At 42.0% G+C, this 15,293-nt stretch overlaps 1 protein-coding gene across 1 annotated transcript in view; it reads right to left on the minus strand.

Moving 5' to 3' along the window:
• Positions 1-13,343, minus strand: part of LOC103397161 (membrane-associated phosphatidylinositol transfer protein 2-like) — an 86,341-nt gene extending 72,998 nt beyond the window's left edge. Inside the window, 2 exon segments of the mRNA XM_025052828.1 lie at positions 11,038-11,253; positions 12,532-13,343. Coding sequence (XP_024908596.1) covers positions 11,038-11,115 — 78 coding nt within the window. The 5' untranslated portion in view covers positions 11,116-11,253; positions 12,532-13,343.
• Between the last annotated feature and the right edge of the window lie 1,950 nt (positions 13,344-15,293).

A 15,293-nucleotide genomic window follows, 5' to 3' on the forward strand; every position in this document is an offset into this window, starting at 1 on the left:
TGGAAGCAAGGAAGGAAGGAAGGAAGGAAGGAAGGAAGGAAGGAATTGAATAAGGATATGAATACTGTTTGGTAATCATAGACGCTTTAACAAAATGGGTTGAATTGTTTCCATGTAAAACACCAGATGCTATTACTGTGGCAAAAGCCATATGTAAACGAATAATACCAACTTTTGGTGTTCCAGAGATCATCAGAAGTGATAACGGAACACATTTTGTGAATCAGATTATAGACAGAGTAGGAGATAATTTGAAAATAGATCTCAAAAGACACACAGTATATCATCCACAGTCAGCCGGACTAGTGGAAAGAACTAATGGAACTGTAAAAAATAAGCTAATAAAGGCAATGCGTGAAACAAAAAGGACATGGACAGAGTGTGTAGATTTAGTACAACTAAATATGCACATATTACCAGCAGAAGGTACTAATTTGACGCCATTTGAAATGTTGTATGGAAGAAACTTCCGCATTCCAGACTTGGACCTAAAGGAAAAAGATGGCCCAGATTCAGTCTGGACATTAGCAGACTATATGCAGCAAATGTTAACACAGAAAGAAGTGCAAAGAACAAATTGCTGTCCGACAATTTCTCTTCCACAGGAGATGAGACCAGTGAAGCCTGGTGACTGGGTGTTTGTGAAGGCCATAAAGAGAAAGTGCTGGTCGAGCCCCAGGTGGGAGGGTCCATACCAAGTGATACTAACAACGCCAACTGCAGTGAAGGTTGCAGAAAGGAACGTCTGGATCCACCTGAGCCACTGCAAAGTACGAGACTTGGACGATCTGTCTTCCTGTCCTGGTATGGGGAAGTCTGACTACAAAGAGGAGTAAGTAGGATAGACTTACTCGTCTCAAGGCATCGGCTGCGTCAGTGAAGAGTTCAGCACATCCCATCAGTTTAGGGGAGCGGCAGACGTACTCAGTGATGGCCTGAGGATCAACGTATCGAATTGTAGTATCAACACTTGTTGTTGTATACCTTTTCTAAGAAACATGGCAGAACGAGTCCTTGAGAAAGCAGTTGGAGCATACTTGTTTGAAACTGACTATCAAAGACTAACAGGCTAAGACCCAGACCACAATGGTCCTTATGATGACGTGAAGATTGTTGACACTCATGTAAGATTCCAATGTTGAAAATCTGTTTGAAATGATATTGTGATGATGAACTTGTGATGTGTTAACTTTGATAAACAGGAGGGAAATGTAAATAGAATTTATAGTTAGTTACCAAAGTGTGTTAAACCAAAGTGTGGTGAACCATAAACTGTTATCTATCTAAGTGTGGTAAATAATGGTCTGCTGGACAGGAGTAGATACCCCTAAAAGGATTTTTACTATGCAGGTAAATAAAGGATGAGGTCTGTTTCTCACCAAGTATGGGAATCAGATGACCTTTGCCCTGGGAGTAAAACTCAAAGAAAAAAACAACTGCCCAGTATTTGTGAAACTTTCTCAATAAAAGGAGCTGTAGTCCTCATACACTTTGAGACTTAGGTGAGCCAACTCTGCGAAGCTGTTGGTCTCTCTGCTCCCCCTAGCAGCGAGTAAAAAGTACAACGTTGTCAGGTGTGGTTCTTTTCAGGTCATTCTATCTGCGGCAGTTAGATGACAACAGTGGTGACTGAATAACGTAATTTTCGGCACCAACAACAGGCCATAAAGTTGACATCTCCAACATGGAAGGGTGCAACATATACTTCTGATATGCTAATTGGTGCAGCTAAACTGGTTGAAAACAGCATGGAGCACAGAATAAGATCTGTCACAGACCATGACATGTTTGACAATGACTATATGGTGAGAGGCCTAGATGTAGGTGTAAACAAGCACAGTGTCAAACACAGAGAACCAAGATAGAAAGGGAAACAGACATAGATCTAATAATGTTTGTAGGAAATGTGGTGAACAAGGCCACTGGGCAAAGGAGTGCAGGACAGGTAATCAAAGTAGGAATGGTACACAGTAAATTTGGAAGTGTTAATTCAACTCCTAGAGAGTTGAATTCAACACTTTCAAAGTGTCTATATTGGTCCACTCTAGATTGAGTTAAAACAACACTTTTGAAAGAGTTAAACATGACAGAGTTGAAAGAACACTCTGAGTTGATGAAATTTAACACATATGAGTGCTGAATCCTGGTCTGATAAATAGGGATGGTGTTCATCCCACCCTGGATGGAGCTTCTCTCCTTTCCAGAAATCTGACAAAGTTGATTAAATCCCAAACATGACAATTAGGAAATTACCAAATTCATGCTCTGATTTCTTAGCTGAATTTGCAGATTTTTTGTCAGAATTAGTTCTCTGTTCTGACAGAATTATCATAGTCGGCGATTTTAACATCCACATAGATGTAGCCAATGACAGTCTGAGCTCATCCTTTAAAGCTCTGCTCGACTCAATTGGCTTCAAACAACAGGTTAACAAACCTACTCACCGCCACAAGCACACCCTAGACCTTATTCTAACCTATGGCATTGACATATATAACATGGTGGTATTTAATGAAAATCCCCTTCTGTCTGATCATTTTCTCATCTCTTTTGAATTTATAGCCACACACGCTCATAATTCTAGACAGCACCATTATTATAGTCGCTGTTTATCTGAGAGCTCCGTGCAACAGTTCCACGAACAGCTCTCTTCTGCCCTTCAGTCAAGTTTCTGTTACACAGATTCAGATTTAGAAAATTACATGACAATATCCCCCACAAAATTTAATGATATAGTAAATAAAACAAACTTAACTTTAAAAACTGTCATAGACAATGTAGCCCCCCTAAAAAAGAGAATTATGTCTCAAAATAAATCCGCCCCATGGTTTAATACCCAAACTCGCGCCTTAAAATTAGAAACAAGGAGATTAGAAAGAGCATGGCGTTCCACACATAACGACAGTCACTATGTCCTGTGGAGGAACAGCTTTGATAATTACAAAAGAGCTCTGAAACATGCAAAAACAACTTATTACTCAGAGTTAATAGACAAAAATAAGAGCAATCCCAGGTTCCTTTTCAGCACTGTAGCCAGGCTGACAGAGAGCCAAAATGTAATCAACCCAAAAATACCTCTATCTCTGCGTAGTAACGACTTTTTAACATTTTTTAATGACAAAATAGATAAAATCAGAGATAAAATTAATCACCTCCTTCCTCCACACATGACCAAAATGCAGTTTAGCATGAATAACCTAGACACAATGGTGACTCCAATCTTACAATTAAATGAATTTAACCCTTTAAATCTCCCCGAGCTAAGGTCTCTGGTCTCCGCTGCTAAATCAACCACCTGTCAGCTGGATCCTATACCAGCTAGACTAGTTAAAGAGTCCCTTCCCCAAATAGGTCACATAATATTACAACAAATAAATATGTCCCTACTGAGTGGCTGTGTCCCAGAGGCATTCAAAATAGCAGTAATTAAACCATTACTTAAAAAGCCTTCTCTGGACGCTGGCACTCTAGCTAATTATAGGCCCATTTCAAATTTACCTTTTATTTCTAAAATCTTAGAAAAAGCTGTCGCTTCCCAATTGTGTGATCATCTGCATGACAATAATCTATTTGAAAAATTTCAATCTGGGTTTAGAACCCATCATAGCACAGAGACTGCACTATTGAGAGTACAAAATGATGTTCTCGTGGCCTCTGATAAGGGACTGGCGTCTATCCTGGTCCTTCTGGATCTCAGCGCAGCGTTCGACACAATTGACCGTGAGATCCTGTTACATAGGCTGGAAAAAGATGTCGGGATTAAAGGATCAGCACTTGCCTGGTTCAAATCCTATTTGTCGAACAGGTTTCAATTTGTTAACGTAAATGAGGAATCCTCCATACTCACTAAAGTGAACTATGGAGTTCCTCAGGGTTCCGTGCTTGGCCCAATTCTTTTCACTTTGTACATGCTGCCACTAGGCAACATCATCAGGAAGCACAACATAAACTTTCATTGCTATGCAGATGACACCCAATTGTATGTATCGGTACGGCCAGATGACCCAAACCCCTTAATTAAAATCCAAGATTGTCTTAGAGACATTCTGACATGGATGACCCAGAATTTTCTAATGCTTAACACAGAAAAAACTGAGGTCATAGTTTTAGGGCCTAAACATATAAGAGCACCATTGTCAAATCTAACTATAACCATAGGTAGTTCTACCCCAGTCCCCTGTGGTAAAGCAAGGAACCTGGGTGTCCTGTTTGATCAGGATTTATCACTACAAAAACATATTAACCAAACCTGTAGAACAGCCTTCTACCACCTACGTAACATTAAATCCATTAGAAAAATGTTATCACGACCAGATTCTGAAAAACTAATCCATGCCTTTATAACCTCCAGGCTGGATTATTGCAATTCGCTACTATCAGGATGTCCCAATAAGTCCTTAAGAAGCCTTCAACTGGTCCAGAATGCGGCAGCACGCATACTGACCGGAACTAGAAGACGAGAACATATAACCCCCGTCTTGGCTTCAATACACTGGCTCCCAGTAAAAAGTAGAATAGACTTTAAAATACTTTTAATCACATACAAGGCCCTAAATAATCAAGCCCCATTATACATTTGTGATTTAATTACCCCATACAAACCAAATAGATCACTGCGCTCCCAAAATTCGAATCTATTGGTCATCCCTAAAATAAATAAAAATAGAACGGGTGGTAGAACTTTTAGTTACCAGGCTCCTCTCCTGTGGAACCAGCTCCCACTCTCAGTAAGAGAGTCAGATTCTGTCTCGTCCTTTAAAGTGAGACTCAAAACCCATTTGTATAGTATAGCCTATAGCCTAAATTAGATTAAACATGCCCCGACTAGAACAGTCTAAAAAGATGCTGCTATAGGCCTAGACTGCTGGGGGGCATTGCATTGCATTGCATTTCATTTCATTTCACTTCATCTTGCACTTATAATGAGGACACAGACTCTACGGTCTTACTTTATTCTTCTGTCCTGTCCTATATTCATACCGACCACCATGTATACACTTAGGAAACTGGTCCCACTCTTTTACAGTTCTGCTGCCACCGGTGAACAGGAGGAGCACAGGACTACTGCCACTACCACTACTGCAGCTTTTTTTTCTTCATTGGTTTTTATGTATTTGTACAATGTATGTTCTGATAACATCTATTGCACGTCTGTCCGTCCAGGGAGTGGATCCGTCACCTGTGGTTCTCCCTAAGGTTTCTACCTTTCTCTTTTCTCCCTGTTGAAAGGGTTTCTCTTTCGGTAGTTTTTCCTTACCCTGGCTGACGGTCTAAGGACAGAGGATGTTACCAACCCTGTGAAGCCCCATGTGACAAACTGTATTTTGTAAATGTGGGCTATATAAATAAAATTTGATTGATTGATTGATTGAGATTCAACATCTCAGATGGATTACAGGTAGGCAGGCCTATGTGCTGCAGTTACCCTGGAAACATACAGCGAAGAAGCAAGGGTATTTACAGACACCAGCAAAATCTTTGTTTCCTCTCTCTCTCTGCAAAGAATCTACAACTCTTACTCTCTTTTCCTTTCACCCCCTCTCTCTCATTTTTCCCTCTCCCTCCTTCACAGTTTCTATTTTCATATCCTCCATTTCCTCTTTTTATTCACTCCCACTCTTGAGCAAAACCCAACCACCAGCACACTGATGATGTCATGGTTCTCATGGTGACAGAAGCCTCACAGCAATGAGGCTATGGATTGAGGGTGAGGTCAGGTAACTATGGGTCACTAATCTAAGAATCCCGCCTCTAATAATGATCTGTTTATATGCATGTATACAGTATGTACTGAGTATTTGTAAAAACATAAAGCCCTGTGAATTTTTTTTAGAACTCACTGTGTGCAAAGTTGGACTTCTGACAAATAGTTTAATATGAAAAACAATGACAGACTGCAGAGGGTTCAAAGGTCAAATCCACATTTCAATTCCTTTTATAAATATGCATGTCATTATCCGTTCTTTTTCCTTTCTCCTTCACTATCACTATCAAAAAAGACTGTTGTGTTCTGTATTTTAGCCTCCACATACATCATGTACACTGTTCACTGTCCAATAGGATGCCAACCTGTCTCGAAAAGTGTGCTTTCTGTGAGGCATGTCCACTGAGTCATGTTCTTAACCATCTACTCCTCAACTTACAGTAATTACCTGAGCTGTTTCATGTACGACCAAGGACAGAAATTAAGAAAAACAACTTGACAGCAGACGAGTTGTCACATGAACAGTCTGAGGTCAAACCACACAACCATGAGGTGTGGTAATCATCAGACAGCATGTTTGTAGACTGGAAAACAAAGTATTTGTATATATATATATAACACTAATCCTGTGATTGGTACTAGAATGTAAGTCTAAATAGTACCAAAAAAAAAGCAAGGCTTTCTGAGGCAACGCAGGTGAACATATCAGCAATGCTGTGTTCTACTATGAGTGGTTATCATTTAAACTTGTTGACACATAATAACACGTAAATACTAATTAAATTCGTATAATGAACAGCTGTTGGAGAAACATCTCAGTAGAAAGTCAGTGATCCCATGTTTTTTTTTTCCAGAAGCCTTAAATGTTTATTCTCTTTAATGGAGCACCCTCTCCTCACAGGCTGGACATCTATAGTATAATGTCTTCAACAAAATCCTTTTTTAAGAGTAGACGATGAATGATACTCAAGTCCTTAGGTGTCCTTATTTGGGTGTGTCGTACAGAGTGTAATTAGAGACTGACGTGGACCTACGATAATTCTTATGTGTACTCTTTGAGAATGCATCATAATTCACGTTTTAATTACACTTCTGTCATTCACACAGTTCTAAAACAATGTCTTCCTACAAAAATACACCAAGGCTTCAGGTAGAACTGATTCAAATTTGCTCGACACACACTTCAATGACCCAGGCTAATGTCTCTCTGCTATAGCTCTCAATTATAAACACTACAGGATATGCTACTCTTTAAGGGCTTAGACTGTAGTCTTACGGTACAAGAGCCTCAGTGAAGAGCCCTAATATCATGGTGTTGGGTTTTTGGTTATGTTGAAAATATAACAAGAAAGGAATTAACAATTACTACAAAATTCTAAACAGTCAGATTCCTGTTACATTACATTACATTACAATACATTTAGCAATGACGCATCCAAAATGACTGTTTGATTGATTGATTGAGATACTGAATCTGGTGTTCCAAAAGGTTTTCCATGCCATGTCATCATTTGCAATAAAATGTTCCTTTCCTTTGTGGTCCCTGCACTTTCCCACGCCTATTAAGACTGACACTAGCACAAAAAATAATTTTGTAAATGTTTGTTGTTTTTTTTACACATTTTGAATAAAATAATAGTAATAATAAATGTTGGACCGAGCTATTTGGGGTTTTTCTAAAAAGTAAGTAAGTGGCTTTTTGTGGATGTGATGCTCTGTCCAAAGAGACAATCAGATAAAACCTGAACAAACAGGCCTGCAACCAGAGTCAGAGTCAGAGCCAGAGACAGAGAAGAAGAGGAGGGCGTTTGGTTAGGAGAAAAGAGAAAAGATGAAGAATAGAAGTGTTAGTCTGAAGTTTGGAACTTTGAATGTAGGTACAATGACAGGGAAAAGCAGAGAAATAGCTGATGTGATGGAGAGAAGAAGAGTAGATATTTTGTGTGTGCAGGAGACCAGGTGGAAGGGCAGTAAGGCTAGAAACATTGGAGGAGGCTACAAACTGTTTTATCATGGTTCAGATGGGAAGAGAAATGGAGTAGGGGTGATCCTAAAGGAAGAATATGTAAGAAATGTGGTAGAGGTGAAAAGAGAGTCAGACAGGTTGATGTGTGTGAAGGTAGAAGTAGAAGGAGAGATGATTAATGTTGTTAGTGGTTATGCCCCACAGGTGGGCTGTGAGTTGGAAGAAAAGGAGAAGTTCTGGAAGGAGCTAGATTGGATGGTAGAGAGTATCCCCAGGAGAGAGAGAGTGGTGATTGGAGCAGACCTAAATGGTCATGTAGGGGAAGGGAACAGAGGAGATGAGGAAGTGATAGGCAGGTTTGGTGTTAGGGAGAGAAACGTAGAAGGACAGGCAGTGGTAGATTTTGCAAAGAGAATGGAAATGGCTGTGGTAAACACATATTTCCAAAAGAAAGAGGAACATAGGGTGACTTACAAGAGTGGAGGCAGGTCCACACAGATAGATTATATTCTATGTAGAAGATGTAATCTGAGGGAGATTAGAGACTGTAAGGTGGTGGCAGGTGAGAGTGTAGCCAAACAACATCGGATGGTAGTGTGTAAAATGACGATGGAGGTGACAAAAAGGAAGAGAGTGAAGACAGAGCAGAAGATCAAGTGGTGGAAACTAAGGAAAGAGACATGTTGTGAAGACTTCAGGAAGGAAGTAAGGGCAGTTCTGGGTAGTGTTGAGATATTCCCAGATGATTGGGAGACTACAGCTGCAGTGATGAGGGAGACAGGTAGGAAGGTGCTAGGTATGTCCTCTGGGCAGAGAAAGGAGGACAAAGAGACCTGGTGGTGGAATGAGGAGATCCAGGAGAGTGTGCAGAGAAAGAGATTAGCGAAGAAGAGATGGGACAGTGACAGAACAGAAGAGAACAGACTGGAGTACAAAGAGAGGACAAGGGAGGTGAAGAGGGAAGTGGCCAAGGCCAAACAAAAGGCATATGAGGAGTTGTATGAGAGTTTGGAAACAAAGGAAGGAGAAAAGGAGTTGTATAGATTGGCGAGACAGAGAAATCAAGCTGGGAAGGATGTGCAGCAGGTGAGGTTGATTAAGGACAGAGAGGGGAATGTGATCACAAGTGAGGAAAGTGTGCTGAGAAGATGGAAGGAATACTTTGAGGAGTTGTTAAATGAGGAAAATGAAAGGGAAAGTAGAAACGAGGAGCCAGAGACTAGTAGGAAGAAGGTAGATCAGGTTAGAAAGGATGAAGTTAGAAAAGCCCTGAAGAGGATGAAGAGTGGAAAGTCAGTTGGTCCTGATGACATACCAGTGGAAGTATGGAAGTGTTTAGGAGAAGTGGCAGTAAATTTCCTGACTGGTTTGTTTAACAGAATTTTAGAGACTGGCAAGATGCCTGATGAGTGGAGAAAAAGTGTTCTGGTGCCAATTCATAAGAAGGGTGATGCACAGAGTTGTAACAACTACAGAGGGATAAAGTTGATGAGCCATACAATGAAGATTTGGGAACGAGTAGTTGAAGCTAGGTTGAGGCAGGAAGTGGAGATTTGTGAACAACAGTATGGTTTCATGCCTAGGAAGAGTACCACAGATGCAATATTTGCCTTGAGGATGTTGATGGAGAAGTACAGGGAAGGTCAGAAGGAGCTGCATTGTGTATTTGTAGATCTAGAAAAGGCATATGACAAAGTGCCAAGGGAGGAATTGTGGTTTTGTATGAGGAAGTCAGGAGTGGCAGAGAAGTATGTTAGTTTGGTGCAGGACATGTATGAGAATAGTACAACAGTAGTGAGGTGCGCTGTTGGGAGGACAGAAGACTTCAAAGTGGAGGTGGGACTACATCAAGGATCGGCCCTGAGCCCCTTCTTGTTTGCTGTGGTGATGGACAGATTGACAGATGAGGTCAGACAGGAGTCCCCATGGACTATGATGTTTGCAGATGACATTGTGATCTGTAGTGAGAGTAGGCAGCAGCTAGAAGAGAACCTAGAGAGGTGGAGGTTTGCACTAGAAAGAAGAGGAATGAAGGTCAGTCGCAGCAAGACAGAGTACATGTGTGTAAACGAAAGGCAGAACAGTGAAATAGTGAGGCTACAAGGAGCAGAGGTGGTGAAGGTGCAGGAGTTTAGGTACTTAGGATCAACTGTTCAGAGCAGCGGAGACTGTGGAAGAGAGGTGAAGAATAGAGTACAGGCAGGATGGAACAGCTGGAGAAAAGTGTCAGGAGTGATCGGTGGCAGAAGAGTGTCAGCTAAGGTGAAGGGAAAGGTTTACAGGACAGTGGTGAGACCAGCCATGATGTATGGTTTAGAGACAGTAGCAATAGGCAGAAGACAGGAGGAGGAGCTGGAGGTGGCAGAGTTAAAGATGCTAAGATTCTCTTTAGGAGTGACAAGAATGGACAGGGTCAGGAATGAGGTCATTAGAGGGACAACACAGACAGGAAGGTTTGGAGAAAAAGCTAGAGAAGCCAGATTGAGATGGTTTGGACATGTGCAGAGGAGGGACAGTGGATACATTGGTAGAAGAATGTTAGAGATGGAGCTACCAGGTAGGAGAAAGAGAGGAAGGCCAAAGAGGAGATATATGGATGCAGTGAGGGAGGACATGCAGGTAGTTGGAGTCAGAGTAGAAGATACAGAGAACAGGGAGAGATGGAAATCAATGATTTGCTGTGGCAACCCCTGAAAAAGGGATTTAACAATTGTAGGATTTTCATGCTTCACATAACATCACAAAGGAGCTTGGTGTTTGGTGGTTGATGGTGCTCCAGTGACAACAACCTAAGCAGTGTAAACTTGTACAAGGTGGAAACAACAATCATCCCAGGGTGTGTTGTTGCAATTGCGCACCAGGACTCTTTTGTGTACTGTAGCACCTGGCAGGCACTGGATTAAAAAATAAATCCTGGTACACATCCTATATGAAGAGAAGAGGTGTTGCTGCACAGCAGAATGTAAGCTTAATAAACCAGCCTTTGCTGCAGCTGCTAACTCCTACAGGCCTATGCACAGAACCCCACGGTATACTTCAACATGCAGCCTGCTTGGATGAATAAAACTGAACCTGAGACAGACAAAACATCCAGGAGCTAGCATCCTATTGAAGGCACATGCAGCCCATGACAAATGTAAAACAACCCGCCTCAGAGAGTACAAATTAGACAATCTATCAGTGAATCTCTCTTTGTTCAGTTACTTCACCCGAGCCAGACACCATGTGACTAATCATTTGATAATTAAGTACACCTCAGTCGCACTTTTGATTTCAACTTAGATTTAACTGTCTTACTTTTCACCTGACAAATTCATTTGCCTGGTGGGACACGACTCTAATGTGCAGCACGGGTTTGTGACCTCACCTGGATCATATAAAGCTGGGCAATACGATACTCCTCCACACTCAGGGGCATGGGTATGTGGTACTCTTTGATGAGCATTGTGAATCTTTGAGGAAGGGCAAAAGAGGGATCAGAGAGCACAATTGAACTGAGGGAAGGGAAGAATGGACTGGAGAAACGCCGGAGCTCCTATATGTGACTCGTCAAATGACCAGATGAAGTCCACATTGACGGTTCCTGTGGCAGAAGACAAAGAAGGAAGGGTTAGTTATGAGAAGTGTGGATGTATTTAAAATACTACCAAGCATCACTATACAAACATTTGCTTTATTCTAATCATGAAAATATCTAGCAGGTTCTTTAAACATTTCAATGCATCTATTTGTGAATGTGTGGTTGTGGCCTGAGTCAATGGAAAGCACCCAGCAGCCACCTGGTCTCCCTTAACCGCTCAGGGCTGTCACATGGGGGCTCACTCTGCATAAGAGGGATTATGGCAGCGTTGGGGAAATTACATAACACTGTAACAGCCCCCAGTGTATGGTTATGATGGAGGTTTCACAAGTAATATTTTCAAAGAGGTGGCGCTTTGGCCCAGAGGCAATGTCTCTGTCATTGGTGTAGAACCCCAGGGTTCACCTCCTGGGCAAGATCGAATCCCGGTTAGGGTGCACTCACCACCCGCAGGAAGGTTCAGGGGGGTTGGTACGGTGCAGTGTGATTTGGGTGGCGGTCATGGAAACTGCTGCACCCGGGACCCCATAACGGATAAGCAGATGAAAATGGATGGATGGATGTTTTCAAAGCGGATAGGATTTTATGTGTTCTATGTATACATAATATGTCCGTGGCGTGACTTCAAAACACTTTACGCTGTGTAAACCAAGCAAGAGTGCTTATGCTCAGTCAAAGAGCTGGTGTCAGACCACTGGAGTGAACCCTTCTAAAAGTGAATCAACACTTTCGACATGTGAGCGCAACACAACAAAAGCTCATTTGTGATTGCCATCTTGTCTGCTTTATCTTTTTGTTTTTTGACCAATCAAGATTTCAGGAACCAGACACGTGTGATCTGAACACACCCTGTCTAAGGCCCTGGCATCACGTCTCCATTTCTGCACCTAAAAGTGTTCTTAAAATATTTCTTTATCTCAATTTGTACTTAATTAGAAGACCTTGAAATGATTGTCTTTAACTTTTACAATCAATCTTCCCTTTTTAGTTGTTAAGGTAGCGGACTCGAGTCCACCAGCTGGCAACTTACCACTGAGGTGCTCTGAGCAAGGCACCGTCCCCACACACTGCTCCCCGGGCGCTTAAAGCTGCCCACTGTTCACTTTGGTCATGGGTTAAAAGCAGAGGTCACAGTTCATTGTGTACAGTGGTGTGCTGTGTCACAATGACAAGTAGTTCACTTTCCTTATTATCCTTTCCTTCCTACCTTCCTTTTGTAGCAGATGGAAAACTATAAACAAACACCAAGTCTCATCACATTGTCATTGTTCCTCTGCATACCTCGGTTACTTGCCATTTCCTGCGCATGGAGCACATGGTTGTGCATCAGTGTCTCCCATGTCTTTGAGTGATGCTACATGTCTGTGAGTGATCTTGAGGCCAATCCTTTCTGATACAGGCCTAAATAATGACAGTGTCAGCAGTACCCAACGTTGTTCTCAGGAATGACACTTCAAAGCCAGGACCTTCCAGTATCTCCTCACTACACCACATTTCCTTCATTACCCTTTTATGCCTACAGTTCTCATTCATCCTTTGATCATTCAACTTTTATTGATATTACACTGGTTTTAATGTGCATTAGGTTAAAATGTCTCCCAGGCTCACCTTCTAAACCAGGGGCCCTGAAAAGGTAGCCTGTTATCGTCCTTCAGACCATGAGACACCCATTTGTGGATCGTGGATGTGAACATGTAAAAGACAGATTTCTTCCTTCCTTCACTGTGTGTTGTGATTTGGAAAGCATGTGTAAATGGGCTCTTTTTTCCATGCCAAGAATGTGCTGATAAACTGTTACCAAAAATTGCCTTTTTACTTGGATATGTGAAGCAATCTGCTAATTGGTACTTTACCAGCAGTAGGGTCCTGGATTGACTTTCTGAGACCTTTGTTCCACGCATTAAGGCAATGCTTTGATGTTAACCTGAATTTCACACCAGCAAAGCCTGACTAGGGTCTACCCCAACATATAAGTTGATATCTAACCAATTTTAAACATATTTGCCTTCCTTTGTTTTAGCTTTACCATTTGGTATAACTGCAGTCCTGTTGCTGTAGGACATAACTTTTATATTATACTCTGTTTTGATCTTAACACCAAACCTTGTAAGTCAGTTCTGAAGAACTGGAGATAATTCATTTCCAAGAGCCAAAACACATCAAACCAACATTAGTTTGAAAGCTCACAAAGGTGTTGCCATTACAGAGCTGTTTGGGAACGCAGACTCTGTATACATCAAAACATGCACTTTTAGACCAATGATGAGCTACTTTGAGAGGTTGAATAGCAGCCGCTGCTAAAATTCTGCCACATACAAAAAAAGGTAAAGCCTGCAAATTAGGACTCATTGGTTAAAATTAAAAAATTACTATACATAAAGAATGTATAAAGGATAACAACAAAGCCTGAGCACAGCCTTTTAGGTCATTAAAATGTGACTACACTACATTACATAATCCCAATTTTTCCTCTATTCCGACCTATGGCAGCAACTGCACCGCCCTTTGGCTCCTGGCCATTTTATCTAATCACACTTATATTCCCACTGTGTCACTTATCCAACAAACAAAGGTAAGCTTTGAAGAGAGAACGGGTGAAAGCAAGGTCTCGTCCCACCAGAGTTGGAGGTGTAACATTGTTGCTTAATGTAGAAGAACAATGTATGAACAAAATTGAACCAGGACATTGCATTCAGCTGAAAATAACTGCACTATTGAGAAATACAGGGATTAAACTAGGCTAAAAGAAAGACTCATGGCTCATGGCTCTAGTGAGGCCTCAATAGTATGTCAGAGCCAAGCTATAAATTCATCCATGTTGATGGTGCTCACAAGCTCCTTAAAGCTCAATGTGGAAACAGTCTGAATGAGGGTAATAAGTAATGCTGCAACAAACTTCTGTTTTGTTTTGTTTTTTTCTTTCCTTGAGGTCATGTAATTTTCTCTGGAGGTGATTCAGTCTATAACCATTGACTCCATACAGGAAAAGGACAGAGCTATGCTGCTCCTCATTCTGTTTAACATGTCAGTAAAATGTCAATAATGTCAATAGTCAATAGAAGTTCTGAGGCTGAAGGGAGGTTTTGATAAAATTAATAGAATAGAATGAAACGCAACACAAAAATATTTACTCCTGTATACATTCATATTTTGGCCACCAATAAGCATCTACAAATGTGGGCTCAACTATGTGTACTGTATTTGTGCTTACATAGTTAAGGGATGCATTTTGTTCAGATGTGAGCTACAGTAAACCTCCCTCGGGAGGCGTCTGGGGGGCATGCGATGTAAATGCCCAAGCCACCTCAGCTGACTCCTCTTGATGTGGAGGAGCAGCGGCTCTACTTCGAGCTCCTCTCGTGTGACAGAGCTCCTCACCTTATCTCTAAGAGAGCGCTCTGCCACCCTGCGGAGAAAGCTCATTTCAGCCACTTGTATCAAGGATCTCGGTCTTTCGGTTATGACCCAGAGCTCATGACCATAGGTGAGGGTAGGAACGTAGATCAACCGGTAAATCGAGAGCTTTGCCTTTCGGCTCAGCTCCTTCTTCACCACAACGGACCGATACAGCGACCGCTGCACCGATCCGCCTGTCAATCTCACGTTCCATCCTACCGTCACTCGTGAACAAGACCCCAAGATACTTAAACTTCTCCACCTGAGGCAGGACTTCCTCCCCAACTCCAAAGGGTGCATACCACCTTTTTCCGGTCGAGAACCATGGCCTCGGACTTAGAGGTGCTAATTCTCATCCCAGCTGCGTTACACTCTACTGCAAACCGCCCCAGTGCATGCTGCAGGTCCTGGTTCGAAGAAGCCAACAACACCACATCATCTGCAAAAAGCAGAGATGAAATCCGGTGGCTACCGAACTGGACCCCACCCGACACCTGGCTGCGCCTAGAAATTCTGTCCATGAAAATAATGAACAGACCCGGGGACAAGGGGCAGCCCTGCCGTAGTCCCACATGCACCGGGAACAGGTCCGACTTACTGCCGGCAATGCGAACCAAGCTCCTACTCCGATCGTACAGGGACTGGAC

The sequence above is a fragment of the Cynoglossus semilaevis genome, chromosome W (genome assembly GCF_000523025.1).
Source record: "Cynoglossus semilaevis isolate Cse_v1.0 chromosome W, Cse_v1.0, whole genome shotgun sequence".
Classification (NCBI taxonomy): Eukaryota; Metazoa; Chordata; class Actinopteri; order Pleuronectiformes; family Cynoglossidae; genus Cynoglossus; species Cynoglossus semilaevis.